The following is a 25,701-nucleotide window of genomic DNA, read 5'->3' as shown; positions in this document are numbered from 1 at the left end:
TGCGCACGGGGGTGTGCACGGAGAGTGTGCAGGCGGGGTGTATGGACGGGGGTGTGCACGGGGGTGCGCACGGGGGTGTGCACGGGGGTGTATGGACGGGGGTGTGCAGGGGGTGTGCACGGGGGGTGCGAACATGCACAAGTGCGCGTGAGCAGCGCGCGTGTAACGGGCCGACAGCGCGCGCCGCGCGGGGCGAGAGTGAGCGGGGGGGTGGGGGCTGCCGATTGTGCGCATGCGCGCGGTGCGGGGGGTGGGGCGCGGCTTGGAGGGCGGGGTCTGCAGGGCCGCGCCCTTCCCTGGCCCCGCCCCGCGCGGCGCCCGGGCAGGGAGCGGCGTGGCCGCGGGCTCTGATTGGCGGCGCCGTGAGGGGCGCGGCGCGGGGGCGGGCCCTGATTGGCGGGGCGGGGCGGGGCGGGCGGCGCCGGTGCCGGTGCCGGTGCCGAGCGGAGCGGAGCGGAGCGGGCCCAGCATGGCGGCGGGGGCGGCCGACCGGCGGGACCCTGAGCCCGGCCCCGCGGGGGAGAAGCGGATCCTGTGCGTGGGGCTGGTGTGCCTGGACATCATCAGCGTGGTGGAGGCCTACCCCGCCGAGGACTCGGACACCAGGTACGGCCGGGCCGGGACGCGGCTCCGCCGGTGCTCCCCTCCCGGAGCCGGCCCGGCGCCCCACGGCCCGCCGCCTCGCAGGTGCGTGTCGCAGCGGTGGCAGCGGGGCGGGAACGCCTCCAACTCCTGCACGGTGCTGGCGCTGCTGGGAGCCCCCTGCGCCTTCATGGGCTCGCTGGCCCCGGGGCTCGCCGCCGAGTAAGTGGGGTGCGGGGGGGCGGGGGGGGGGCCCGGGCTGCGGCGGGGTCCCGCGGGGCAGCCCCGCCCTGACGCTCCCGCCGGCCCCTCCGCGTCTCTCCCGCCGGCAGCTTCGTCCTGGCCGACCTGCGGCGCTACGGGGTGGACGTGGGCCTCGCGGTGCCGCAGGCCGGCGGCCGCCTGCCCGCCTCCGTCGTCATCGCCAGCGCCAGCCGCGGCACCCGCACCATCCTGCACGCCCACGGGTGCGTGGCGACCCTCACCCCGCTCTCTGTCCCCCAAGTTTCATTGCGGCGGATTTCCAGCGCCGGGGCGTGGACGTGTCGCACGTGGCCTGGCAGCCCCGCGGGGACGTGCCCTGTGCCTGCTGCGTCGTCAGTGCCGCCAGCGGCTCCCGGACCATCGTGCTCTACGACACGTAAGGGCCCTGGCCCCACTCACCCGGTGGGCAGCGCTCGGCCGGGCCGGCTCGGGGCCACGACCCCTCCCTGCCTTCGCCCCGGCCGAGCCGGGCACCCGGGGCCACCCCCTGCACCCGGGGGGGTCTCACGGTGCTCAGCCCCCGGGGGGGGTCCCGCTTGCCAGATCGGGCGATTCCCTGTAGCTCCGCACACACGATCGCCGCCGATCGTCCCCGCAGCCCCCGCTCAGTCGCCCCGTGCCGCAGCCGTGATTGGTGGTGGCATCGCTGCGTGGCCACGCGCTCCAGCGCGCACGACGGCCGGCACGGTGCCTGCGGGGAAAACCGCCGCCACACGCGGCGGCTGCCGGGTGCCCGGGACAGCGCTCCCTCGGCCGTACCGGTGCCGGTGCCGGTGCCAGTGCCGGTGCCGGCGGGGCAGCCGTGGCCCTCGGCCCGGCAGAGGCTCACGCGGGCGGACCCTGGAAGGGGCTGCCGGGCCTCGCCGACCCCTCCGGCTCCGGCAGCCCCAGCCCGCCCGCCGCCGCGCTGCCCTTTGAGTCCCCGCCAGGGCCCCGCCGCGGCGTCGTTAATGATTGCCCGGGCGGTGCCGCCCCCGGCGCTGCCCTTCGCCCCGGCCGGGGTCACCCGGGGCCGCCCCGCGCTGCGGCCGGGGGTCCCCCCGCCCCGCCTGACCCCCGCCCCGCAGGAACCTGCCCGAGGTGACGGCCCGCGACTTCGAGCGGGTCGACCTCTCCCAGTACAAGTGGATCCACTGGGAGGTGAGCCCGGCGGGGGGGGTGGAACGGGGACGGGGACACCCGGGGCCGGGAGCGGCCGGGGCAGGCGGTGCCGGTGCCGGTGCCAGGGGCCGTGTGCGCCCGCAGGCCCGGAACGCGGCGGAGCAGGCGGCGATGATGCGGCGGGTGGAGCGGCACAACCGGGCCCGGCCGCCGGCCGAGCGGGTCCGGACCTCGGTGGAGGTGGAGAAGCCGCGGGCGGAGCTGCTGCCGCTGATGGGCCTGGGCCACGTGGTGCGGGGCGGGGCCGGGGCGGGGCCGCGGGGGCGGGACTTGGGGACCCCGGGGCGGGGCACCGGGGGTGAGGGGCGGGGTTGGAGCAGACGGGGGGGGCACGGTGTGTGCGGGGGCACAGCAGGGTGCGGTCGGGGTCTGGGGGCGCAGGCGGGGTCCAGGGCAATCGGGGTGCGGGGCAGTGGGGGTGCACCAATGTGTGGTTGGGGTCTGGGGGTGCAGTCGGGGCGCAGCACGGCTGGGGGTGCGGTCGGGGTCTGGGGCTGCAGGTGGGGTCTGGGGGTGCAGGCAGGGTGTGGGGCAGTGGGGGTGCAGCAGTGTCTGGTCGGGGTCTGGGGGTGCAGGCGGGGTCCAGGGCAGTCGGGGTGCGGGGCAGTTGGGGTGCACCAATATGTGGTTGGGGTCTGGGGGTGCAGGCGAGGCAAAGCATGGCTGGGGGTGCAGTCGGGGTCTGGGGGTGCAGGTGGGGTCTGGGGGTGCAGGCAGGCTGCAGGGCAGTGGGGGTGCAGCAGTGTCTGGTTGGGGTCTGGGGGTGCAGTCGAGGTCTGGGGGTGCAGGCAGGGTGCGGGGCAGTGGGGGCGCGGGGCAGTTGGGGTGCACCAATGTGTGGTTGGGGTCTGGGGTGCAGGCGAGGCAAAGCATGGCTGGGGTGCAGTCGGGGTCTGGGGGTGCAGGTGGGGTCTGGGGGTGCAGGCAGGCTGCAGGGCAGTGGGGGTGCAGCAGTGTCTGGTTGGGGTCTGGGGGTGCAGTCGAGGTCTGGGGGTGCAGGCAGGGTGCGGGGCAGTTGGGGTGCAGGGCAGTTGGGGTGCAGCAATGGCTGGTCGCGGTCTGGGGGTGCCGTCAGGGTGCTGCCCCCGTCCCAGCCGCTCTCCCGCAGGTGTTCATCAGCAAGGACGTGGCCCAGCACTTCGGGTACCGCTCGGCCCCCGAGGCGCTGCGGGGGCTGCGCAGCCGCGTGCAGCCGGGGTACGGGGGTGCAGGAGGGGTGCGGGGCAGAGGGGGGGGCATGGCCGCACCCCGCGCCCACCACCACCACCCCCCCAGGGCCACGCTGATCTGCGCCTGGGCTGAGGCGGGGGCCGACGCCGTGGGGCCCGGCGGGGAGCTGGTGCACTCGGACGCCTTCCCACCGGAGACCCTTGTGGACACGCTGGGGGCCGGGGACACCTTCAACGCTGCCGTCATCTTCGCGCTGTCGGCAGGTGGGCACGGCCACGGTGCAGCCATGGCATGGCCGCGGCACGGCCACGGCATGGCTCAGCTGTGGCGTGGCCATGGCACAGCTCGGCACGGCCACGGCACGGCTTGGCCCAGCATGGCCATGGCACGGCCACGGCACGGCTCAGCCCGGCTTGGGCTGCCGGGGCTGATGAGGTGCCCGCTCCCCAGGGAGGAGCCTGCAGGACGCCCTCACCTTCGGCTGCCAGATCGCGGGCAGGAAATGTGGGATCCAGGGCTTCGACGGCATCGTCTGAGCCGGGCGCCCCACGCCAGAAGCCCCCCCCACCCCCGGGGCACGCCACCCACCCACTGCCCCCAGCACCCCCCACCCTGCTGTCAATAAAGCCCCCGCTGTGCCCGGCCTCTCTCCCCGGCCGGGGGCCGCAGCGACCGCGGGGCCGCACTGACCACGGCCCAGGCGAGCACCGGTGGCAGCGCCTCTATTTCTCCGTCCCGCCGCGTTACAGGGGTGACCGCACAGTCCCGGCCCCACCGTCCTCCCCAGCCCCGCCGCGGGCTGGGGGGCGCAGGGACCCCCCCGCTACCATGTGCCCTGAGCGGGGCAGCTGGGGCACCGCACCCCACGGCCACTGCGGGGCTGGCACAGCCCTGCCCGCAGCCCCCCACTGTCTACCCCTCCCCGGGGTCCCCCCAGACTGGGGCTGCCTCCCCCTCGGGGGCTCCAGCCTCGGGGGCTTCCTCTGCCTCCACGGCTCCAGCCTGGGGGGCTTCAGCCTGGGGGGCTGCAGCCTGGGGGGCTGCCTGCCCCTCTGCCGGGCCCTGCTCTGGGCCGCTCACCCCCGCGTCCCCCCCGGGCGCAGCCCCAGCCCCTGCCAGCGGCTCCCCGGGTGGCTGCAGGAGGGGCTGCCCCGGGGGTCCCCGGCCCCCGCCGGGCGAGAGCAGCAGCTCGGGGGGGTCGAGCAGCCCGTCCCCGCTCAGGTCCTGCCGCTCCAGGGCTCGGTCCACCAGCGCGGCCACCTGCGGGGACAGGGTGGGGACAGGGTGAGGGCCCGGCCCGGGGGCTCCGTGGGGCGCGAGGGCCGCCCCCGCGGGCCCTACCACGTCGGGGTCCAGCCGCCCCCCGTCCCGCCGCGCCAGCACCGCTCCCAGCAGCTGCAGCAGCTCCAGCCCGTCCAGGCGCCCGCTCCGGTCGTGGTCGTGCAGCACGAAGAGGTAGAGCAGGGCTGTGGGGCAGGGCCGCCGTGGGGCTGGGGCTGCGGCCGCGTCCCCGCCCCGGCAGACCCCGGCCCCGCCGCCGCCGCCGCGCAGCCTCACCCTGCTCCCGCGTCAGGGCCTCCGCGTCCCGCGCCGGCGGCCCCAGGCTCCGCACCGCGCTCCGCAGCAGCCTGGGGACGGCGGGGCCGGGGGTGGGCACGCCTGCCCCACAGCCAGCCCCAGGGCTGCTCCACCTATAGCTGCCGCAGGACCACCCTGCCCCACGGACAGCGGTGCCCCCCCCCCCCCCCCCCGGCACTGGGGGACTCCCCGGTGCGCAGCCCCCGGGCCAGGGGTGCAGGGCCCGGTGCCGTGGGGCTCCCCAAGGGGCAGGGACTCACGGCAGCGTGGGCAGCTCCGGGCTCAGCGGGTCGAGATCAGGGTCCGGCCTCGTGGCCGTGGGGGCCTCAGGCCTGGCCGGGGGGAGGGGGGTTACCTGTGCCCCTGGGGGAGGAGGGGGCAGTGATGGGGGCGGGGGCTGCCCGCCCCGGCCTGGCCTGACATCCCCGCAGTGCCCCACACCTGCACTGCGTCCCCTCCGCCCACGGCCCCTGCAGCCCTGTGTGCACCCCTGTGCCCTGCCCTTGACCGTGCACCCCCCGGGCCCCTGCGCCCCACCCGCGGCCCTGCACCCCACCCGCACCCCGTCTGTACCTGTGCACCCCCCGCCCTGGTGCCCGTCTGCACCTGTGCACCCAAACCACACCCGCGCCCCCCGCACCCATGTACCCCCCCCCCACCCCTGCATCCCCCTCATACGCGTGCACCCCACTCACACCTGTGCCCCCCCATACCTGTGCCCCCCCGCCTTGGGGGCAGCCCGTGCCGCCGGGCCCAGCAGCAGCAGCAGCGACAGCGACAGCGGCAGTGGCAGGGCCACCAGCAGGTTCCTCATCCTGCGACCTGGGGCTGCAGCCGGGCGAGAGCGGCAGGGTGGGCGCCCCTGGCTGGCGGGGGGTCCGGGGGGACCACGCCCGGCCACGGTGGGCGTGTGGGGTGCTGGGGGGGCCGTGGGAATACGGCATTCGGGGAGTGGCGGCCCCGGGGGGGCGGGGAGCTCCGGGGAGCGTCCACCGGCTGCAGCGTGGCGGGGACACGCTGGCACCGCGGGACAGCGGCGAGGCACGGGGGGAGCGCGCTGCACGCGTGGGCACGCTGCGGGGCACTGCACGCGCGGCTCACGCTGCTCACGCTGCTCACGCTGCTCACGCTGCTCACACTGCATGCACTGCTCGCGCTGCTCATGCTGCTCACGCTACTGCACACGCTGCTCACACTGCACGCACTGCTCACACTGCTCACGCTGCTCACACTACCCACGCTGCTCACACTGCTCACGCTGCTCACACTGCTTACACTGCTCACACTGCTCACGCTGCACACAATGCTCACGCTGCACACACTGCTCACGCTGCTCACACTGCATGCACTGCTCACGCTGCTCACGCTGCTCACGCTACTCTACACGCTGCTCACACTGCACGCACTGCTCACACTGCTCACGCTGCTCACACTACCCACGCTGCTCACACTGCTCACGCTGCTCACACTGCTTACACTGCTCACACTGCTCATGCTGCACACACTGCTCACGCTGCACACGCTGCTCACACTGCTCACACTGCATGCACTGCTCACGCTGCTCACGCTGCTCACGCTACTCTACACCCTGCTCACACTGCACGCACTGCTCACACTGCTCACGCTGCTCACACTACCCACGCTGCTCACACTACACACGCTGCTCACACTGCTCACACTGCACACGCTGCTCACCGTGCACGCTGCGGGGCCCAGTGCAGCTGCACTCGCACACAGCAGCCTCTGCGCACACGCACGGTACCCGCACACGCAATGTACACGCACACGCACACGGCGTCCCGCCCCGAGGCGCACACAGTGCCCCCCCCCCCCCAACACCCCCCCCGCAGCCCGGTGCCCCCGGTGCCCACTCACCCGGCCCCGGTCTCATGTCTCGGCGCCGCCCGCCCCGCCCCGGGCCACGTAGCCGACACGTCCCCTCGCACCGCCACCGGTACCAGCGCCGGCACCGCCGGGACCCGCCCCGCCCGCCCGCCGGGTCCCTCCCCGCGCGGGGGGGTTCAGCCCCCACCCGCGGCGCCGCGGGGAGGCTCCGGCCGCGCCCCGCCGGCAGCGCAGGGGTTAACCGGCACCCGCGCCCCTGCCCGCCTCCAACATGGCCGCCGGCGCGACGCGCGCCCGCTGCGGGGCGGGGCCGTTCCGCAGGGGCGGGGCCCACCCACGGGGGCGGGGCCACAGTCACGGGAGTGGCCCGCCCACGGGGGCGGGGCCACCCGTTAGGGGCGGGGCCGTGCCGGGCGGCGGCGATGGGTGCGGAGGGGCCGCCGGGGCCGGGGCCGTCCCCGCTCCCGCCGCCCTCCTCGGCCACTGCTGGGCTCGGGCGCCGCGGGTGGGGCCGGGCCGGGCCTGCTTCGCCGAGCGGCCCCGCTGACCGGTTTCCCCCCCCCAGCGCCGCAGCGGCCGCTGCTCGCCGCCGGCCCGCGGCTCCGCGCCTCGCTGGAGCGGCGCTGCCCCGCCGCGGGCCGGACCTCCCGCCCCTCGCCCCGGCGGCCGCTGCAGCCCGTGCTGGGTGCCCTGCTCCAGCCCCGCCGCCCGACTCCTGCCGCGGGTCAGCCCGCGGCACCGGCCCGGTTCCCCGGCCGCCCCCCCCCGCAGCGAGGCCACCCGCGCCCCCGGCTCTGTCGTGCTCAGCCGCCGGGGCGAGGAGCGGCTGGCGGGTGAGAGCCCCCGACCGCCCACGGCCCCCGGCAGAGCCGGCGCAGCTCGGCCCGGGGGGAAGCCGCTGCCCGCCCCCAGCTCCGCTCCCCGCCCCGGACCCCCCGCGCCAGCCACACCAAGGACCTGGAGGCCGCCATCACCCACGTCCAGTGCCGGTACCCGCGGGCCCCGCTGCTGGCCGTGGGCATCTCCCTGGGCGGGTATGGGAGCCCTGCACCAGGACCGGCGGTTTGGCTGCCCCTGGCCGGCTGCGCCCCAGGATGCCGGTGCTGGGCGACCGGGGCGGCGGGGCTGGTGGGGGCCACGGCCCTCTCGCCCAGCTGGGACCCCGGTGCCTCGGCCACAGCCCCTCGCCACCCCCCCCTTCAACCAGCGCCTCACCGCTGGCCTGTGCCGGCTCGGCAGCAGGAAGGTGGGGGGCACGGGGGGCTGCACACCCAGCCCAGGGCTGGCAGCATCGCCCGGTGCTGACCCGGGGCCCGGTGCGGGCACAGGGTAAGACCCGGCCCCCGGCCTGAGCCCCCCTGACCCTGGCACGTGCCATCCGGGAGTTCGACGAGCACTACGGGGCCCAGGCCTTCGGCTACCGCTCCTGCTGCGAGCGCTACCGGGCAGCCAGCCCCGCGCACCAGCTCCACCACAGCCGCGTGCCCGTGCTCTGCCCCAACACGTCCAGTGACGCCTTCTCCCCCCTACACGGCGAGCGGGGGGCAGCGGGCACAGCCCCATGGCGGGGCATGCCAGGGCACACCAGCGGTTGACCCTCTCCCACCACGGTTGCCCAGCCAGCCCCGTGGAGGCCGCCTGGCACCTTGCCCCTGGCGACGGCCCACGGGGGAGGCGTTGGCTGCCACACGGAGCGACTCTTTGCCCAGTTCGTCACCGCCGTCTTCGAGCACGGGGAGAAGCTGCGGCAGCTGGAGGGGGACGGGGACGGTGCCAGGGAAGGGGCTGCGGGGCAGGTGGGGGTTACCCCACCGTAAACCCACAGCAGCAGCCGTGCGTCCGTGGGCTGGGCAGGGAGGGCCCCGAGCAGCCCCCCCCCCCAGCCGGGAGCAGCCCCGGAGACAGCCCCGCTCCCCCCGGCACGGCCCCAGCACAGACGGGACAGTGCTGCCTTCGTGCTCCAGTTTTAATGGCAGCAGTGGGGCGGAGGGCTGGCAGGCCCCCCTCCTTCCTGGGGCCAGCCCCACACCGCACCGCAGCCGGCACAGTCCTGCCGGGCTGGGGCCCCATGCGGCTCCCGGGCCCCACGTCCGCTCCCCGAGCGCCAGCGGGGACAGCAGGGCCGGGGCTGGTCCCTCGTCTGCTTCACAGTCTGCTTGGGGTGGGCTGCGGCACAGCAGGGGCTGGCCAGCCTGGGGGGGTCCGTCCTGGCACCGGGGGGGGCCTACAGGAAGCCCGGGAAGGCAAGCTGCAGCAGCAGGATGGTGGCCACGATAAGCCCAGCACAGAGCAGCAGCAGCAGCCAGACAGGGAGGGAGCCTGTGGAGGAGAGAGGGGTGAGGACGGGCGCTGCGGCCCCCGGCCCCCCTGCACGCGCAGAGGCAGCCCCGCTACGTGCCGGGGAGCGGCGGTGGGCTCCCCAGCACCCCCGGCAGACCCCCGGGAAGCCCCCCAGCACCTACGTCGGCTGGGGAGCAGGTGAAGCTTGCAGCGGCTGTCGACGGCCACGCTGAGCAGCGCGGCCTCGTTCCCCGCCAGCAGCTCCCGCCCGCGCCGGCTCTCGGGGACGAAGGCCACGTCCGTCACCACGATGCCGTGTGCCTCCTTCACATAGTACAGCCTCTGCGGGGCAGGAAGGAGGGGGGTGGTCCAAGGCAGCCTGGCCCCGGGGGGACACGCGGGCTGCCCCCGTGCCCCTCCCTGCCCAGCCAGCCGCTCCCCGAGGAGCCCCGCCGCCCCCGCGGCTCACCTGCAGCGAGAAGGCAACGTGGATGGCGACAGAGCCCGTCACCGTGCCCAGCCCCAGGAAGGTGCCCGAGTCACTGCGGGGGGGAGGACAGTGAGAAGGGGCTGGCGGGGCCCCCTGCCCCGCACCCGCCCGGCCCCGGGGTACCTGACGGACAGGCAGGAGATGACCTCGCTGCCGCAGGGCCGGGTCAGCAGCGGCAGGAAGCTCTTCCCGTCCCACTTGGTCAGGTAGCAGGGCGGGGGGCGGCGCTCCCTCTTGTGGGGCACCTGCACTGTGTAGAGCCGCAGCGCCCCGGCGTTGTCCTCCACGGCCCCGAACCTGCCCCAGGAGAGCACGGGGAGGGTCGGTCCCTACAGCCAGCACCGCCACCCTGTCACCCGGGGCTGCGAGAGGGGCCCGTGGGGGCCCTGCACCTTCCCCTCCCCACCTCCCCTCTCCCGAGCCCAAACCTGATACCCAGAGCCCACGGCAGAGCCGCTCCTTCCCCCAGCCCAGTGGGGTCCCTCCCCGCAGACGCAGCAGGGGCTGCGAGAAGACTCGGCGTGCCCCAGACTACGCGTTGGCACGTTGGGTCCGTGGGGGTGGTCTGCTCCCAGCCCCCCGCCCACGTGCCGCAGCCCCGGCCCTCACCGGCAGGCCTGGTAGCGGTAAGCCTTGTCGGGGATGCCGGGCAGGTTCTCGTTCCAGCGCAGCCCCGTCACCAGCTGGTCGTGCTGCCACACACAGCACTGGAAGTCCCGTCCCGCCGTCACCACCTGCGCAGAGACCGCGGGCGTCCAAGGACGGCTCTCCCCACGAGGCCGGGGAGCTGCCCGACGCTCACCTTGTTGTCAGGGCCCAGCGCGATATCTTCAATCTCCCCGTCGTGGGCTTTGAACTCCAGCGTCTTCTTCATGCTGGGGAACTGCAGGGGCAGAGCAGGCCTCAGAGCTGTGCCCCGTGGGCCAGGGCCCCCCCCACGGCAGCCCCCGGTCCCCGCCAGGCACGGCACCGGGGGCCGCTCGGGGAAGGCGTCAGGAAGACGCAGCGCTGCAGAACCGCAAGCGCTGCTGATCTGGCCTTCCCTGCCGGACACACGCTGCCGCCGGCGCGGCGATGCCCGGCCTCAGCTCCCCACCACGCCTACCTCCCAGAGGCGCAGGAAGCCGTCGGCACCGCCAGTGACGAGCAGAGAGCAGTCGGCGTTGAAGCGCACGGCCTTCTGCAGGGCGTCGGGGCTGAAATCCGTGCGGACGCTGTGCAGGCTCTCCACCGTCACCTCGCTCGTCCGGCTCTGCGTCTCGCCCTGCGCCGCCGGGCCGGGGCCCTTCCGCTTCCGCAGCCCCTTCTCCCCGCTGCCTGCGGTGGGGCGGACGACACGGAGCCCTGACACAGCTCCCTGCCGCCGGGCGGGGGTCCGGGGCGGGCAGGAGGCCCCCGCAGCGCCGCCCCACCTCCGAGGCGCCCCACAGACCACCCAGCCCCCCACGGCACCCGGGGCAGGCGCTGCCACCCCCCGGGGAGCGCGGGGCCTCACCGTTCCGGCCGGCCGAGCCGCTCGTGGCCTCGGGCGCCCGCAGGCTGAAGCGGAGGATGTGGCAGCTGGCGTCCTGCCCCGCCGCGATGATGTCGTCGGCCAGCGCCATGGTCATGGTGGCGCGGGTCTCGGTGTCGTGGGAGTGGAGCAGGGAGGCGCTGAGCCGCCCCCCGATCTGCTCCAGCTGCAGGAAGTGCTGCGGGACGGGGCTCGGCCTCAGCCCCCGGCTCCGCAGCGGGGACCCCCCGCCCCCGCCCGGCCCCACAGCTCCCCAGCGCCCCGCCGCGCCCACCTCCCCCGGGCCCGGGCCGGGGCCCGCAGCCCCCCCCGGGCCCGCCGGGCCTCCTCCACCGCGGCGCCCACCCGCCGCGGCCCCGGGCCCGCCGCCCGCCCGCGCCCCCCGCTGAGCCGCACCACGCCATTGCGGATGCCGGTCTTGGCGGCGCCGCCGCCGCCGGCCGTGATGGCGGGCGGGCGCCGCGGGTGCAGCCGGACGGTGTAGAGCGGGAACGGCGCCCGGTACAGCTCGGCCGGACGCCGCGGCGCCATGGCTGCGCCGCACACGTCAGCGCGCCGCTGCGCCACTGCGTCACCGCGCCGCCGCCCCGCCCCGCCCCCGCGCCCCGCCCCCTCCCGCTCAGCCCCGCCCCCGCCGCCCCGAGCCCCGCCCCCCCCCGCGCGGCGCATGCGCAGAGCGGAGGGCGGGCGCGGCTAGGCCCTGCGTGTCCGTGGGTGCTGCGCCCCGCGCCGGGACGGCGGCTGCCCGCGGCTCCCCGCGTGGCAGCGCCGCGCACGCGCAGTCCCCCGGCAGCGGGGCGCCCCGTGTGCACAGCAGGTGCCTTCCAGGGAGCCCCGCCTGGGCGTGGGCCCCGCGTGGGGGAGCCGCGCCTCGCAGCACCCCTGTGCGGTGGGCGTCGCGCGTGCGCCCCCCTCCCCCCACCGCGCCACGGGACATCGTGCGAGCACCGCAGCCGCGGCGGTCTCGTGCCGTGGGGCACCGTGCTCGTACCCCGGGGGCGGGAGCACTGCGTGGGGGGGGAGGGGAGGGGGTCCCGTCCCGCCCCCCACTCCACCGCCACGCAGGTCCCTCTGCAGCGGGGCAGCACCCACGCACCCGCGCCAGGCCACGGGGGACCCCCGCGCAACCCCATGGAGGGCTGGGGGCTGCCCCACCTGCGGCCCAGCGGAGGAGCCCCCCTGCGCACCCCGTCCCTGGGCAGCAGGGCACCCCTGACCCCCGTGGGGCCCCTCGTGACCCGGGGCCGGGCTCCCCCCGGGTCAGCCCGCTCCCCCAGGCGCTGGCGGTCACCCGTGGGCACGCTGCCCGAGCCGACCTGCCCCCGGCACCCCGGCGCCGCCCTACGGCCGCTGCCCGGCCCCCGCATCCCCTTACCCGGCCCCACGGCCGCGGGGGAGCCCCTCTGCAGCCCACGAGGGGCTCAGAACGGGGGGGGGGGGGCCGAGCGCTGCCTCCCTCGGCAGCAGGCCGGGACCCCACGCGGGGCGGGCCCGTCGGTGTCTGCCCCCCCGCGCCGCGGCAGCACCGGGCTCCCGCCCCACGGGCAGGGCCCGCGGCTGCACGCGGGGCCGGGGCACGCTGTCCCCCCGCGTGGGTGCCCCGCCCGGCGCTCGGGCCGGGCCGTGGGGCCGGCAGGGCTCCCGTGGGCGGCCGCGGGCCGGGGGAGGCTCCGGCTGGGCCAGCCCGCGTCCTCCCGCTCAGCCCACGGTGCCAGGGAGGGGGAGGCGAGGCCCCCGCCCAGACGGGGCCGCGCCGGGAGGCGGCGGGGGGAGGGACGCGGCGGCTCTCCCCGGGGCGCCCCGACCCACGGGCGCGTCGCGGGGCCGAGGTGCGAGGCAGGCGTGGGGCCGGGGGCGGCCCGGCCCGGCATGGCCGAGAGCGCGGGGGCGGGCGCCGGCGGGGGCGCGGAGCGGGGCCGGCCGCCTCGCGTGGGTGCCCCCCGGCCACCGCCGCCCCCGCGCCCGGGGAGGCGAGGGGCCGCAGCCCCCGCGGGCCGCCCGGCGCTGCAGGCCGGCGGGGCTCCCGCCCGGCCACCCGCGGAGCCCCCCGGCCGCGGGACAGGTAAGGAGCCGGCCGAGCGTGGGAGCGGGACCCCACGCGCGGTGGCGGCGGGGACCCCCGGGGACGCTGCCGGACGGCGCAGGGGGCCCCGGGGGGCTGCCGTGGGAGGGGGCGCGTGGCGGGCAGCACCGGCAGGCCCCGCTCGGGCGGGGGGGTCGCGGGCAGGACCGAGCCCAGTGGGGTGCGGGCGGGGGGGCGTGGGCTGCCCCACGGCACGCGGGCGGGTGGGACGCAGCCCCGGGGGCACAGACGCCCCACGGGCCCAGGACTCGGGACCCCAGGGGACGAGGGGCATCGTGGAGGGCGGGCGCCGTCCCCGTCCCTCTGGGGGTGACGGTGGCCAGCCCCGGCCTCGACGGCGGGCCCCGGGCCGGCTCGGCACCCCCCCCCCCTCCCCTCTCGCCGCAGGGCCCCCCGGGGCTGCCGGGCCCCCTGAACGCGGCACGGGAGCGGAGCCGGGTGCGGGCGCTGCGCCGGGCCTTCCTGCGGCTGCAGGCAGCGCTGCCCGCCGTGCCCCCTGGCACCAAGCTCTCCAAGCTGGACGTCCTCGTCCTGGCCACCAGCCACATCGCCCACCTCAGCCACGTGCTGGGCCGCGGCCCGCCGCCGCCCGTGCCCTCCCGCCCGCTCCGCCGACACCCGCTCCTGCGCCCCGTGAAGGTGAGACCCGGGGACCCCCGCCTCGGGGCCCAGCTCCCCAGCACGGGTCCCCCTTGCATGACGGCACCCGCTCCCCGGGGTCCCCGTCCCGTCCCCCCGTCCCGTCCCCAGCCGTGGGGCACCGGGAGCGGCAGGACGAGGGGCCGCCCTCCCAGCCCCGGCCCCTCTCCCTCTCTTGCAGAAGTGGCCGATGCGCTCCCGCCTCTACGCCGGCCCTGGGGGGGGACCCGCTCCTGACCCCCCCGGGGCAGCCACGGCCACGGGCAGCCACCGGCAGCCGAGCCTGGGGGATGGCCCCCCCTGACCCCCGGGGCTGGCCACGGGAGCCCCCACGCCGGCTCTCTTCCCCCACAGCACGGGGAGGCCGTGACCCAGGCTGGGGACGGGGGGGGGCAGCAGCCAGGATGGGGGGTGGGGGTCCTGCACGGGGGCCCACGAGCTCCACAGGCGCAGGGCGTGCAGCGGGCCAGGACCCCGGGGCACTCGGCGTGGGGCGCGTGCCCCGCACTGCCCACGGGGGCCCCACGGGGGCCGCCTGGCCCACCCGCAGCAATAAACCCGCAGCGAGCACCCGCCGCCCGCCTCCTGCCTCGGCCGCGCCGGGGGCTGCGCGACGGGCCCCCCACCCCCCCCCACGGGCCCCTCACCCTGGGCCCTGCCCCGGCTCGGCTGCGCCCAGAGGGTGGGGGGACGGGGCGATGGAGGCTCTGTGCCCCCCAGCCATGGGGCAGCTGCCCCCCCCCCCGGCTGCGCTCACCTGGCTCCCCGGCCGGGCCCCCCCGCCGGCCCCACGCCATGGGAAAGGGGCCAGGGCCAAGGCCGCCGCCATAAATCTCCCCAGCTGGCGAGGCTCCGGCTCCCGGGGGATGGCGGCCCCCCCCTGTCCCCTCGCTGCTTTGGGAGGCGGGGGGTCCCGTGTCCCCGCAGGCTCCCGGGGCACGGCGGGGAGGGGGCTGGTCCCAGGGCTCCTCCGACACCTGCGCTCCAGAACTGTTTATTGGGGGGGGACAATGAACACAGAGACGGGTGGTGGGGGCTGGGAGGAGGGGGCGCTCGGCGCCCCGAGGGGCCCGGGCAGCCCCAGTCCCGGGAGCGGTGCAGTAAGGCATGTGGCCAGGCCGGGGGCACCGGGCAGCGTCCCGGCCCGGGGGGGAGAGGGCACCGCTCCGATGTGCCCCCACACCCGTGGTCCCAGAGCCCCCCCCCGCCCCCAGGCTGAGGGGGGCGGGAGGGGGGGGGGGCGGGGGCGGGCGCAGGCACCGGCAACATCCGGCAGCAGCCCCGGCGCGGGCAGCCGGAGGGCCTGGGGCTCGGGGCCAGCCCGGTGCGGGCGAAGGCAGAGAGGGGGAGTGCAGCCCGGCCGGCCCCCCCCCACCGGGCAGGGACCCAGCCCCTCCCCGTTATTCGGTGCTCCCCGGCCGTGTGCGGGCGCCCCGCGGGGGGTCCGTGCCCCCCTGGCCGGCGGTGCGCCGGGGAAGGGCGCGGGGGGCGGCCGGGACCCCCGTGGCGGGGGGGTCTCAGAAGGAGGTCTCCTGCAGGGCGTAGGCGGGGGCCCCGGCCGCGCGGATGTAGCCCTGTCCCTCCTCTTCCCGCCGCCCGGGGCCGGGGGGGCCCAGGCCGTTGGCCACCCCGTTGCTCTTCACCGCGGTGTCCATGCGGTCAGCGTCCTGCGGGGACAGAGCGGGGGCAGCAGGAGCACGGGGGGGGGTGTCGGGCACGGACCCTGTGCCTCCCCAAAGGGTGCTGGGGCCCTCACCTGGGCAGGGAAGCCCACCCCACAGCAGAGCCTCTGCCGGTACTTCTGGGGCAGGCAGCAGAGCAGGCGAGGCAGCACGGGGTAGATGGTGCGGGGGTCCACGGCCGCTGCCGGCATGGGGCCTGGGGGGCAGAGCGGAGGGTGAGTGTGGGGGGGGGCTGCCGGCATCCCCCCGCCCCCCCGCACTCACCGGTGAGCAGGCTGACCAGGAGCCCCACCAGGATGACGGTGGTGGAGTTGTGGGCGCTGTACCACATGTAGGACAGGCTGTAAAACTTCTGCAGCCCCGTGGGCCTGGGGAAGACGGGGGTCAGGGTGGGGGGCACGGAGCAGCACCCCCGCACACCCCCCGCCCCCCCCCGGTCCCACAGTGTCCTGGCGGCGAGCCCCCCGGTCCTGCTCACCTCTGGGGGGCTGGCGTGGGGGCCAGCAGGGTGGTGGCGAGGACGGTGGTGAGGTTGCCCACGGGGGGGAGTGCGGTGCCGTTGGGCGGGGGGACCCCCGCGGCCGCCCCCGTGCCGCGCAGCAGGCTGCCGATTCCCACCCAGAAGGCCATGGCCAGGCCCGCCAGCAGCCCCACGACGGCACCCTGTGCCGGCAGAGAGGGAGGGTGCTGAGCTCCCGCCGGGCTCCGGGTGCCCCGGCCCCCCGGCACCGCCCCCCCTGCGGGGTCCGTGCCCCCGGCCGGGCAGGGGGACACTCACCGTGGGGTTGGCACAGGGGAAGAACATGCCCAGGCAGAAAAGCCCCAGGAGCGGGCCCCCCACCATGCCAAAGATGCTGATGGCTGCCTGCGGGGACACGGCCCTCAGTGCTGGCCCCTGGCCCCAGCCTGCGCTGGCCGGCCGCCCGCCCTGGGCCGGGTGCCAGAGCTGGGGGGGGGGGGGCCATGCCCCCGCTCCTACCTGCAGCACGGGGCCCAGCATGGAGGACACATAGGCCATCCCCAGGCAGAGCAATCCATAACCAAGAGCTGGGGAGAGGAGTGGGGGGGGGTCACAGAGGCACCAGGGACCCCCCAGCGCCTGTGGCAGCCCCCAACCCCCCCCCCACGCTGCCCTCCTCCCCCCCCCCTCACCCAGCAGCTTGGAGATCAGCGTGGCCCGCGACTCCGACAGCCCGGGGCAGTGGGGCCGGACCAGGTCCTCCATCGTCACCGTGGCCAGCGAGTTGAAGGCAGAAGAGATGGTGCTGGGGAGGAGAGGGAGCGGGAGGGGGCTCGGTCGGGACACCACCACCCCCCCCCCCCCCCCCCCCCGGCCCCGGGGCAGCCCACTCACCTGAGGGACCCGCTGAAGAGGCAGGCGACGAAGAGCCCGGGCAGCCCCGGCAGGTCCTGCAGCACGTCCATCACGAAGTACAGCACCAGCTGGGGCAGGGGGGTCAGCGCCCGCGGGGCAGGGGGGAGCGGGGTCCGGCCCCGCGGGCTGCGGGATTGGGGGGGGGGGGTCCGGCTGCCCACCTGGTCGGAGGAGCCCGGGCGCTGGGTGGGTGCCAGCGGGTGCTCCCGGTCGTAGACGAACATGACGAGGCCGGTCAGGCAGCTGAGGCAGAGGACGATCTGCTGGCAGGGGAAGACGGCGTAGCAGGAGCTGCGGGCGCCGGGCAGGCGTCAGAGGCAGGGAGGCGATGGGGGGAGGGGGGGGCGGGGGGGGGATGACACACCCCGTCCCCATCCCCACTGCGGGACCCCCAGCCCCAGCCCCACTCACAGCTTGGCCTCCCGCTCGCTGCGGGCGCTGAGGTACCGCTGCACCTGCGCCTGGTTCACCCCGTACAGCGACAGCATCATGAAGACCCCCCCCACCGCCAGGGTCCAGAAGGTGTGCCGCTCGAAGGGGTCGGGGTCCAGGCTGCGGAGAGGTGCCGGCGGGGGGGGGTGTCACGGCGCCGGGTCCTCACCGGCACCCCGCACCCCACGGCACAGGAGAGGGGGCGGCAGGAATGCCCCCCCCCACCGCACCGTGCCAGGGTCCCTCTCCCCCACCCCAGGCCCTTCCCGGCTGCCCCGAGTGTCCCCACAGCGTGACGTGGGGTGCTGGGCCCCGGGTGGGTGAAGGTGTCTCGGCGCGGGGGCACGGCCAGGCTGGGCCACTCACTCGATGCCGGAGATCTTGCCCTCCCGCTGCGCCAGGTGCCAGACGCGGGCCATGCCGCCCACGCGCCGGGCGCCCACCAGGATGACGGCCAGCTGCCCCGCGAACATCACCAGCGTCTGGAACACGTCCGTCCAGATGACGGCCTTCAGCCCGCCCTGCGGAGGCACGCCGCTCGTCACCGCAGCCCGGCGCGGGCACGGGGCCCCCCACGCCCGGGCAGCAGCCGGCCCCGCCGCGGTGGGCAGGGACTCACCAGCGTGGTGTACAGCGTGCAGACCAGCCCCATGGTGAGCACCGCGCTCCAGAGGTCAAAGCCCGTCACTGGAAGCGGCAGAGGCCGTTAATGAGTGGGGGGGCGGGGGGGTGGCACCCCCCCCCCCCGTGCAGGACAGGGCTTCCAGCATCGCCCCCCTGCTCCCGTCCCCCCTTACCTGCGTTGAGGGCCAGCGCGGGCGCGTAGAGCACTACCCCCATGTAGATGACCTGCAGGGAGAGCGGCGCTGCAGCCGTGCACGGCACACCCCACACCACCCCCCCCCCCCCCCACTCACCATCTGGAAGATGAAGGTGATGGTGCCGAAGATCCGCACCGTCTTGTTGAAGCGCAGCTCCAGGTACTGCGGGGGAGACGGGTCAGGGCACCGTCCCGCCCGGACGCGGGGTCCTGAGCAGGGGGGGACGTCCCCCGCATCCCCCCCGTGTCCCCTCCACGGCAGCGGGGAAGCGGCGGGGGGCAGGCAGCCCTGCCCCGGCACCCGGGCTCCTGCTGCCGGGTGACACAACGGGGCCGGCCGGCGCTGCCCGGGGCGGGGTACGGGACGGGTGCTGGACAAGGCGGGTGGGAGCCCCGTCTGCGCGGCACGGGGCAGCGGGGGGCCAGGAGCAGAAAGCCCTGCCGGGCCCCCTCGGCTCATCCCCCGGGGCCACGCGCCGCCTGCCTGCGCGTCCTTGCCGGGCGCTGGGCTCCACGCGTGCCCCCCACCCCCTCCCACCCCCCCCCGCGGGGATGGCCCCGCTCACCTCGTAGGTGCTGGTGATGCGCAGGCGGTAGAAGACGGGGATGAAGACGTGGGCTGGGATGAGCAGCCCCAGGAAGTAGGAGCAGCCGAGGAACCAGTACTCGGTGCCAAAGCGGTAGATCTCGGCCGGCACGCCCAGGATGGCCACGGCCGACTGGAAGGTGGCCAGCAGGGAGAGGGCGACAGGCAGGAAGCCCATGTTGCGGTTGGCCAGGAGGAATTCCTGCACCGTGCGCTGCCGGTCCCCGCTCAGGGCGTAGAAGAGCCCGATGGCCGATGACAGCACCAGCAGCAGCGCAAAGATGCTGTAGTCGATCACTGTGAACTCCATGGTGAGCGTCTCCCGTCGCCGCTGCCCCGCCGGAGCTGCCGCTGCCCGGCTGCCCGCCCTGGCTGTGCCCCGCCAGCCTCATGGGCGTGCCGAGCCCCGGCATCCACCCCGGCAGCGGGTCCTGGCCGGCATCTCCTCGGCACTCAGAGCTGCAGGAGGAGGGATGGGTGTCAGCACGGGCGGCCACGCCGGGAGCCGCACCTGACACTGCAGGGACCTTCGCTCGCTCCTCTGTCTTGGCCTCAAGGACCCGGCGCGGGGGCGGGGGGGGCCAGGCGGGATGAGGAACGTCCCCTTAACCCTCCTCCTCCTCCCTCTGGGCTGGGCTCGGCACCGCGGCGCCCACCCCCCGGGCTGCCCGACCTGCCCCTGCCAAGGGAAGCGGGAGCCTCTTCCAAAGAGCACCGAGGTCACGGTTGCAAAAACACTCCCACCCAGGACACCGGCAGCACCGGCCCTGCCAGCCCCACGCAGCTCCGCCAAGCCCGGCGGCACCGGCCCTGCGTGGCCAAAGCCAACGCAACCGCCCCCGGTGCAGGACAGCCTCGCCAAGCCCGGCAGCACCCGTCGTGCCCTAGCCAAACACAACACAATCCAACCGCCCCGGCACCGCGCAGTGCCGCCAAGCCCGGCAGAGCCGCCCCGGGTGCGAGAGCCCAGCCAAGCCCAGCACAACCACCCCGGTCCCGGCGCCAGCCGGGCGCCGTGGTGCCGAGCCCGGCCCGGCCCAGCCGCCCCCACGCAGGCCCACCTTGTAGGATCAGCCCCGCCGGCAGCCCCCCGGCCCCACAGGACCCACGGACGGGGCTGGGGAGGGCAGACGGACGGGCGGCCGAGCTCAGTCTGCACTGGCGAGGAGGTGCGGGAGGAGCCCCGGCGCCAAGGCCCGGCCGAGCAGAGGTTGGGCAGGGTGACCCCCACGACACGCGCCCCACACAGCCGGGGACGGACAGATGGACGGAGCGGGACCGACAGCCTCAGAGGCTCTGGGCAGCAGCCAGACAGAGCAGGTGCCTGAGCCGCTGCTGGCCCTGGCACCCCCCTGCCCCGCTCACCGGAGCATCCTCAGGGGTCCCGGCCGAGCATCTGCCCCCAGCCCTGGCTCCAGCCCCTGCAGAGCGGGGAGGGGGCGGCCGGGCAGCCCCAGGAGCGGGGCAGGGAGGGGGCACGAGCAGAGACCCCCCCACTCTGCCTCTGCCGGTGGGCGGGCACGGGGCTGCGGGGAGCAGGGGTGGCGGGCGCCGGCGGGGCAGGGGTGCAGGATGCGGAGGGTCCCTAAGCCACCGCAGCCGTGGGGCAGCGATAGGGGCTGCCACGGGGCAGCACAGGGCACACGGAGGACGAAGCGAGGCTGCCGGCGGCGGGGGGCAGGCAGGGGGCTGGCGCTGTGCCCACCGCGATCCCCGGAGGAATGCCTGCCCGGGGCATACTTGGGGGGATTAGGCTGGGCCTCGCCTGGCATCCCCGCACCCGGCACAGCTTGCCCGGGCCTGCCCGCCGTGGGGGACGGGGCGGCCGTGCTGGCACGGGGCCCCGCGGCAGCGGCGGCCGGCGGGGAAGCGGGTGAGAGGGCAGCGCCTCCCGCCTCGCACGCCACGGTCCCTGGCCGGGACACCACCCCGTGGCACAGCTCCCGGGCAGGGTCCAAGGTCACCCCACCACATTCCACTGCGGAGACTAAACACAGGGCGGGCAGCGCCGCGGTCCCTGACGGCCGCCCCACGGCCGCCCCGGCAGCCCAAGGCCCGGCAGCCCCGGGCGTTCCCAGCCCAAGGCTCCTCAGTGCGCCGGGGCCCCCGGGTGGCCCTGAGACCCCGCCGCCTCGAGCCTCGGCGCCCCCCGCCGTCGCCGGCCCGAGGCCCCGCTCCCCCGGCCCAGGGTGCCCCGCGTCCCGGGCTGCGGCCCCGCTCCCCCCGGCCCTGCCTCCCACTTCCCCATCCCCGGTGTCCCCGGTGACCCTGCCCGAGGCCCGGCCCTCCTGTCCCCGTTGTCCCCCGCCTTACACTTCCTTGTTCCCCGGTGTCCTCGGTGACCCCGCTCGAGGCGCCGCTGCCCAGCCCCGCTGTCCCCGGTGACCCCAGGCCACGGCCCTGCTCCCCTTCCCGGGGGCACCGGTGCCCCCAGGGCGAGGCCCGGCCCCCCGGTCCCTCAGGGTCCCCGGTGCCCCCAGGGCGAGGCCCGGCCCCCCGCGCCCCCGCTGTCCCCAGTGACCCCGGCCCCAGACCCGGAGCCCCGGTGCCGCCGGTGTCGGCCGAGGGCGAGGCGGGGCGGGCGGCCGCGGGACGAGCCCCGGTACCGCGACCCCGCGCAACCGGGCCCGGCGTGCGGTCCGAGCCCTGCGGGGCCGCTCCCGGGCGGGGCAGGGCCGTGACCTTGAGGGGCCCCGGCGGCCCCGGTGCGACACTCACCGGCGGCGGCGACCGGCGCGGCAGAGCTCGGCCCACGTGCCGCCCTGACAGCCGCCGGCGCGCCCTGATGACGCGCGGAGGCGGCGGCGCTGCCCTCCCTGCCACTTCCGCCCGGCCCGGCTCGCCCCCGCGCGCCCTCTGGCGTCGGCGGCCGCCGGCCGCGGGGGCGGCCCCGCCCCTGCCCCGCCCCGCCCCTGCCCCGCCCCGCCGCCCCGGGCAGGTCACCGCGCCCCGGCAGCTCTCGCTGCGGGGGACCCTCCCCGCGGCCCCGCTCGGGGTCCGGAGGGCGCTCGGCCCCGCCCCGCAGCCAGCCCTTGCCGTGCCGGGGGACCGGGGCCTCGTCCCCGCCGGGCCGGGCTCCCCCCCCCTCCCGGGGCCCCGCGCCGCCCCCTCCCGCCCTGCCCTCGCCCCGGGCCGCGGTGCTCCCGGGGCCTCCCGTTGGCGCTGGGGCTCCCCCGGCCCCGGGGCCAGGCTGGGGCTCTGCCCCGGGAGCTCCTGCCGGCCGGGACGGGGCCGAGGGGCCCCGGCACCGGGTGGTGTGGCCCGGCACGGCACGACGCCCCGCTGCTGGCCCGTGGCCGGTGCCGGTGCCGGTGCCGGTGCCGGTGCCGCAGCGCTGTCCCCGCGGCCACGCCGTGGGGGGCCGGGAGCGCCCCGGGCCCGTCCGGTCCCTCCCTCGGTCTCCCGGGACAGCGCCGCCCGGTGCTCCCCCACCCCCCGTGCCCGCCAGGGGGCGCCCTCGCACCTCCTCGCACCGGGCGTGCCCGGCGGGGCGGGGAGGGGCGGTCCCGGAAGAGCCCCGGGGGGGGCGGGGGCTGCCGGGGCCATGGGCGCGTTCCTGCTGCTGCTGCCGCTGCTGCCGCTGCCCTGGGCCGCCGGCGGCGCGGCGGTGAGCGGCGGGGATCGGGGGGACCGGGACCGGGTCGGGGGGCTCCGGGGCTCGGGGTGCCCCGGTCGGGGGCTCCGGGGCTTGGGGAGCTTCGAGGGTGCCCCGGTCGGGGGCTCGGGGGTCGGGGGTGCCCCGGTCGGGGGTGCCGGGGGTCGGGGGTGCCCGGGTCGGGGGTGCCCCGGTCGGGGGCTCCGGGGCTCGGGGGCTCCGGGAGTCGGGGGTGCCCCGGTCGGGGCGCTCCGGGGCTCGGCGGTGCCGGGGTCTGGGGGTGCCCGGGTCGGGGGCTCCGGGGCTCGGGGGTGCCGGGGGTCGGGGGTGCCCGGGTCGGGGGTTGCCGAGGGGTGGGGAGTGCCCGGGTCAGAGATGCCCAGGTCCGGGGGCCTCCGGTGTGGGGGGCCCGGGGGTCGGCGAGGGCCCGGTCGGGGGGGCGTCGGAGGGTGCCCGGATGGGGGGTGTCCGAGGCGGAGGCTCTCGAATCGGGGGGTCGGGGTGCCGGGGGTGGCCCGGGGGTCGGGGGGTGCCCAGGAGACGAGTGCCAGGGGTCGGGGGGTGCCCGTGTCGGCGCCGCCCGTGCCCCGCCGAACGCCCCCGCCCCAGGTGTGCGGGCGCTGCCCGGGGCCGCCGCGGAACGGCTCCGTCGTGGCCCGGTACTGCGCGTCCCGGGCCGGCGCCGAGAGCGAGGGCCGCTGCTGCCGGGAACGGGGCGCCCGCCCGGAGCGTCTGCTGGGGTACGGGGCGGCGGGGGGTGCCGGGGTGCCGAGGGGTGCGCAGGGGTGTCGGGGGCACGTGAAGGGGTGCTCGGGGGCGGGAGGGTGCCCGGCGCGGGGGTTGTGGGGGGACTCAGAGGGTCAGGGGGTGGGGGGTGCGTGGGTGGGGGGCACGCAGGATGGGGGTGCGGGGGGTGCCGGGCACACAGGATGGGGGTGCGGGGGTGCCGGGCACGCTGACGTCCCTCCCCAACCGCTGCCCCCTCCCAGGCTGGACCTGAGCAACTGCTCCCTGCGAAGCCTCCCCCGGGGCTGGCCGAGGCCGCCGCTGCTGTCGTCCTGTGAGTCCTCGTGCTCCCTCGTGCCCCCTCCTGCTCCCCGCAAGCAGCCGGGCCAGGCAGGGAGAGGGGTCTGGTGGGAACCCCCTGCCTCGCTGGTCCCCGTCTTCCCCCCCGCCGTCCCCAGGCCCCCAGCACCCCGCTACCCAGGGGACACCAGCTGCCCCCCACCCTGTTTGAACAGCAGTGGTGGTCAGGGGGAGTCCCCAGTGACAGGAAAAGGGGAACCATCACCCCCGTTTTTAAAAGGGGGGACCCTGGCAGCCACCGACCGGGCAGCCTCAGCTCTGTGCCCAGTCAGAACCCGGAGCAGATCCTCCGGGAAGCTCTGCCAGGGCGTACGGACGGCAGGGAGGTGGTGCGGGACAGCCAGCGTGGCTTCACCACGGGCAAACCATGCCTGAGCAACCTGGTGGTCTTCTACGATGGAGGGACCGTGCTGGTGGATAAGGGAGGAGCAACTGGTGCCATCTGTCTTGACGGCTGTGAGGTTTTCGACAGGGTCTCACACAACATCGTTATCACTAAATTGGAGAGATGCGGGTTTGGTGGATGGACTGCTCAATGGGCCGGATGGCCGCGTCCAAAGGGTTGCGGTCAATGAACGGCTCAGTGTCCAAATGGAGATCAGTAAGAAGCGGTGTCCCTCGGGGGTCTGTGTTGGGACTGGTACCGTTCAGTGTCTTTATTAATGACGTAGTGGGATCGAGCGCACTCTCAGCAGGTCTGCGGATGGCACCAAGCGGGGGCTGGCATCCCCAGGGGCCTGGGCAGGCTGGAGGCGGGCCCATGGGAACCTCCTGAGGGCCAACAAGGCCAAGGGCAAGGTCCTGCACCCGGGTCGGGGCAACCCCCAATGTCGATACAGGCTGGGGGTGAAGGGATTGAGAGCAGCCCTGCGGAGAAGGACTTGGGGGTACTGGTGGGTGAAAAGCTGGACATGAGCCGGCAATGTGCGCTCGCAGCCCAGAAAGCCAACCGTGTCCTGGGCTGCATCACCCGCAGCGTGGCCAGCAGGGCGAGGGAGGGGATTCTGCCCCTCGACTCCGCTCTGGCCAGACCCCCCCTGCAGTGCTGCGTCCAGCTCTGGGGTCCTCAGCACAGGAAAGACATGGAACTGCTGGAGCGAGTCCAGAGGAGGGCCATGAAGGTGATCAGAGGGATGGGGCACCTCCGCTATGAGGACAGGCTGAGAGAGCTGGGGTTGTTCAGCCTGGAGAAGAGAAGGCTCCAGGGAGACCTTACAGCAGCCTGCCAGTACCTGAAGGGGCCCACAAGAAAGCTGGAGAGGGACTCTTTACAAGGGCATGTAGTGATAGGACAAGGGGTAATGGCTTTAAACTGAAAGAGGGGAGATTTAGATTAGAGATGAGGAAGAAATTCTTCACTCTGAGGGTGGTGAGGCACTGGCCCGGGTTGCCCAGAGCGGTTGTGGATGCCCCATCCCTGGAAGTGTTCAAGGCCAGGCTGGACGGGGCTTTGAGCACCCTGGTCTGGTGGAAGGTGGCCCTGCCCATGGCAGGGGGTTGGACTCGATGGTCTTTGAGGTCCCTTCCCACCCAAACCACTCTGTGACCCTCTGACACCATCCCAGAGGTACCTTGTCCCTTCCCTGGGGCCGGTGTCCCTGCCGGGGAGCAGCCTGGCCCCAGGCGGTGATGTGGCACAGAGAGGGGACCCCCGGGGCCGTGCTGGGGCCAGTGCTGTTTGTGGGCACCTGGGGCAGCGGCCGGTGGGGTCCATGGCGCCTGGTGTGTGTTTGCAGGGACCTGACAGAGAACCCCCTGGCAGCCCTCCCCAGCGGCTCCTTCCTGGGCTTCACCCACCTGCAGCAGCTGTGAGTACCCAGGGGGGCGCGGGGGCTGCCGTGGCGCCGGGTGCTGAGCTCTGCTCCCCAGCGCGGTGCCACTGGCGCTGGAGTGTCCGGGCGGGAGCAGCGCCTGGGAGGAGGTGACGACGCTTCGGAGCAGCCGGCTCTGCCAGGGCCAGAGGAACCCCTGCAATGGCTCCGGGGAGCTCGGTACAGTAGGGGGCTGGGGGTGCCGTGTCCCCGGGGCTGGGAGGTGGGGGCTGGCCCCGGCCTGGCCCCGTGACCCCCAGCTCTACTCCGGCAGCCTGGTCGTGCCCTGAGAACGCTGCCTGTGCCCCGGACGGCCCCGGCCTCGTCCAGTGCCTCTGTGACAGCCCCTTCCACGGCTACAAGTGCCTGCGCGAGGTGAGCGCCTGCGGGATGGGTCCCCCTCCCTGAGTGCCCCCCGGCCGGAGCTGGAGCAGTGTGGGTGGCGGGGAGCGGCGCCGCTCATGCTGCTTCCTCGCAGGGGACGTTCCCCGTGCTGCTCTTCTGTGGGATCCTGGGAGCCGTCACCCTGGGCCTGTCCCTCCTGCTGTGGAGCACCCAGCGCCGGAAAGCCAAGACCCCCTGAGCGGGGAGGGGGCTCTGCGCCAGCGCCTCTGCTGAGGCCGGGGCAGGGTCGGGGGGCTCCGTGCCCTGGGGCTGGCGATGAATAAAGCTGGCAGCATCCCCTCCGTGTGTCCATCCGATGCCTTCC

The 25,701-nt window shown here is 76.3% G+C and overlaps 6 protein-coding genes across 18 annotated transcripts; 3 read left to right on the top strand and 3 right to left on the bottom strand.

Moving 5' to 3' along the window:
* Positions 1 to 405: 405 nt before the first annotated feature.
* Positions 406 to 3,866, top strand: KHK (ketohexokinase). 7 transcript variants are annotated; one of them, XM_072858084.1, is made up of 8 exons: positions 406 to 606; positions 688 to 804; positions 1,088 to 1,222; positions 1,914 to 1,986; positions 2,092 to 2,187; positions 3,116 to 3,204; positions 3,283 to 3,440; positions 3,628 to 3,866. In XM_072858084.1, exons 1-8 carry the CDS (start codon positions 470 to 472, stop codon positions 3,711 to 3,713), a joined length of 891 nt encoding a protein of 296 aa, XP_072714185.1. In that variant the 5' UTR covers positions 406 to 469; the 3' UTR covers positions 3,714 to 3,866. The 7 variants fall into 7 exon arrangements, with proteins under 7 accessions (XP_072714185.1, XP_072714183.1, XP_072714184.1 ...); XM_072858082.1 differs by having other exon boundaries at positions 2,092 to 2,238; XM_072858083.1 differs by lacking the exon at positions 1,088 to 1,222 and adding an exon at positions 915 to 1,049 and having other exon boundaries at positions 2,092 to 2,238.
* Positions 3,808 to 6,902, bottom strand: CGREF1 (cell growth regulator with EF-hand domain 1). 5 transcript variants are annotated; one of them, XM_072858078.1, is made up of 6 exons: positions 6,631 to 6,902; positions 5,469 to 5,751; positions 5,016 to 5,087; positions 4,735 to 4,805; positions 4,519 to 4,643; positions 3,808 to 4,437 (listed from the first exon to the last, which is right to left on the bottom strand). In XM_072858078.1, the coding sequence occupies exons 1-6, from the start codon at positions 6,644 to 6,646 to the stop codon at positions 4,090 to 4,092; spliced, it is 915 nt and encodes a 304-aa protein (XP_072714179.1). In that variant the 5' UTR covers positions 6,647 to 6,902; the 3' UTR covers positions 3,808 to 4,089. The 5 variants fall into 5 exon arrangements, with proteins under 5 accessions (XP_072714179.1, XP_072714180.1, XP_072714182.1 ...); XM_072858079.1 differs by having other exon boundaries at positions 3,811 to 4,437; positions 5,469 to 5,673; XM_072858081.1 differs by lacking the exon at positions 6,631 to 6,902 and adding an exon at positions 6,451 to 6,491 and having other exon boundaries at positions 3,853 to 4,437; positions 5,469 to 5,583.
* Positions 6,903 to 8,548: 1,646 nt separating this feature from the next.
* On the bottom strand, positions 8,549 to 11,448 carry PREB (prolactin regulatory element binding). Of its 2 annotated transcripts, XM_072857684.1 has the most exons (9): positions 11,280 to 11,448; positions 10,866 to 11,061; positions 10,476 to 10,687; positions 10,173 to 10,253; positions 9,980 to 10,104; positions 9,494 to 9,667; positions 9,350 to 9,422; positions 9,063 to 9,222; positions 8,549 to 8,919 (listed from the first exon to the last, which is right to left on the bottom strand). In XM_072857684.1, the coding sequence occupies exons 1-9, from the start codon at positions 11,412 to 11,414 to the stop codon at positions 8,825 to 8,827; spliced, it is 1,251 nt and encodes a 416-aa protein (XP_072713785.1). In that variant the 5' UTR covers positions 11,415 to 11,448; the 3' UTR covers positions 8,549 to 8,824. The 2 variants fall into 2 exon arrangements, with proteins under 2 accessions (XP_072713785.1, XP_072713786.1); XM_072857685.1 differs by lacking the exon at positions 9,494 to 9,667.
* A 1,304-nt stretch (positions 11,449 to 12,752) lies between these two features.
* Positions 12,753 to 13,987, top strand: TCF23 (transcription factor 23). The gene is made up of 3 exons (XM_072855430.1): positions 12,753 to 12,812; positions 13,354 to 13,605; positions 13,787 to 13,987. The coding sequence occupies exons 1-3, from the start codon at positions 12,753 to 12,755 to the stop codon at positions 13,907 to 13,909; spliced, it is 435 nt and encodes a 144-aa protein (XP_072711531.1). The 3' UTR covers positions 13,910 to 13,987.
* Positions 13,988 to 14,635: 648 nt separating this feature from the next.
* SLC5A6 (solute carrier family 5 member 6) lies at positions 14,636 to 20,936 on the bottom strand. 2 transcript variants are annotated; one of them, XM_072858075.1, is made up of 16 exons: positions 20,814 to 20,934; positions 18,481 to 18,959; positions 18,012 to 18,077; positions 17,892 to 17,943; positions 17,714 to 17,781; positions 17,461 to 17,615; positions 17,074 to 17,214; positions 16,824 to 16,953; positions 16,642 to 16,730; positions 16,440 to 16,552; positions 16,267 to 16,334; positions 16,066 to 16,152; positions 15,766 to 15,950; positions 15,552 to 15,655; positions 15,362 to 15,483; positions 14,636 to 15,272 (listed from the first exon to the last, which is right to left on the bottom strand). In XM_072858075.1, the coding sequence occupies exons 2-16, from the start codon at positions 18,808 to 18,810 to the stop codon at positions 15,123 to 15,125; spliced, it is 1,860 nt and encodes a 619-aa protein (XP_072714176.1). In that variant the 5' UTR covers positions 18,811 to 18,959; positions 20,814 to 20,934; the 3' UTR covers positions 14,636 to 15,122. The 2 variants fall into 2 exon arrangements, with proteins under 2 accessions (XP_072714176.1, XP_072714174.1); XM_072858073.1 differs by lacking the exon at positions 17,892 to 17,943 and having other exon boundaries at positions 20,814 to 20,936.
* On the top strand, positions 19,091 to 25,676 carry ATRAID (all-trans retinoic acid induced differentiation factor). The gene is given in 10 exon segments (XM_072855423.1): positions 19,091 to 19,710; positions 21,018 to 21,102; positions 21,439 to 22,107; positions 22,705 to 22,835; positions 23,085 to 23,113; positions 23,116 to 23,155; positions 24,918 to 24,989; positions 25,051 to 25,172; positions 25,267 to 25,367; positions 25,471 to 25,676. Coding segments are annotated over 10 exon segments (1,974 nt in total). The 3' UTR covers positions 25,576 to 25,676.
* Positions 25,677 to 25,701: the final 25 nt, after the last annotated feature.

The sequence above is a fragment of the Ciconia boyciana genome, chromosome 3 (assembly GCF_034638445.1).
Source record: "Ciconia boyciana chromosome 3, ASM3463844v1, whole genome shotgun sequence".
Classification (NCBI taxonomy): domain Eukaryota; kingdom Metazoa; phylum Chordata; class Aves; order Ciconiiformes; family Ciconiidae; genus Ciconia; species Ciconia boyciana.
Note: the sequence above shows the minus strand (reverse complement) of the source record. Positions and strands in the feature narration are given on the sequence as shown.

Coding starts and splice junctions, on each gene's coding strand:
- KHK (XM_072858082.1), top strand. CDS start 470: ATGGCGGCGGGGGCGGCCGACCGGCGGGACCCTGAGCCCGGCCCCGCG. Junction 607..687: donor GCCGAGGACTCGGACACCAG/GTACGGCCGGGC, acceptor GCCGCCTCGCAG/GTGCGTGTCGCAGCGGTGGC. Junction 3,441..3,627: donor CATCTTCGCGCTGTCGGCAG/GTGGGCACGGCC, acceptor CCCGCTCCCCAG/GGAGGAGCCTGCAGGACGCC.
- CGREF1 (XM_072858077.1), bottom strand. CDS start 5,899: ATGCAGTGTGAGCAGCGTGAGCAGCGTGAGCAGCGTGAGCAGCGTGAG. Junction 5,088..5,468: donor CCCAAGGCGGGGGGGCACAG/GTATGGGGGGGC, acceptor CCCCCCGGCCAG/GCCTGAGGCCCCCACGGCCA. Junction 4,644..4,734: donor GGCCCTGACGCGGGAGCAGG/GTGAGGCTGCGC, acceptor CCTGCCCCACAG/CCCTGCTCTACCTCTTCGTG.
- PREB (XM_072857684.1), bottom strand. CDS start 11,414: ATGGCGCCGCGGCGTCCGGCCGAGCTGTACCGGGCGCCGTTCCCGCTC. Junction 10,688..10,865: donor CGGCTCGGCCGGCCGGAACG/GTGAGGCCCCGC, acceptor GCCCCACCGCAG/GCAGCGGGGAGAAGGGGCTG. Junction 9,223..9,349: donor ACGTTGCCTTCTCGCTGCAG/GTGAGCCGCGGG, acceptor CCTGCCCCGCAG/AGGCTGTACTATGTGAAGGA.
- TCF23 (XM_072855430.1), top strand. CDS start 12,753: ATGGCCGAGAGCGCGGGGGCGGGCGCCGGCGGGGGCGCGGAGCGGGGC. Junction 12,813..13,353: donor AGCGGGGCCGGCCGCCTCGC/GTGGGTGCCCCC, acceptor CTCTCGCCGCAG/GGCCCCCCGGGGCTGCCGGG. Junction 13,606..13,786: donor CGCTCCTGCGCCCCGTGAAG/GTGAGACCCGGG, acceptor CCTCTCTTGCAG/AAGTGGCCGATGCGCTCCCG.
- SLC5A6 (XM_072858073.1), bottom strand. CDS start 18,913: ATGCCGGGGCTCGGCACGCCCATGAGGCTGGCGGGGCACAGCCAGGGC. Junction 16,335..16,439: donor GCTGATCTCCAAGCTGCTGG/GTGAGGGGGGGG, acceptor TCCTCTCCCCAG/CTCTTGGTTATGGATTGCTC. Junction 15,951..16,065: donor TCCCCTGTGCCAACCCCACG/GTGAGTGTCCCC, acceptor CTGCCGGCACAG/GGTGCCGTCGTGGGGCTGCT.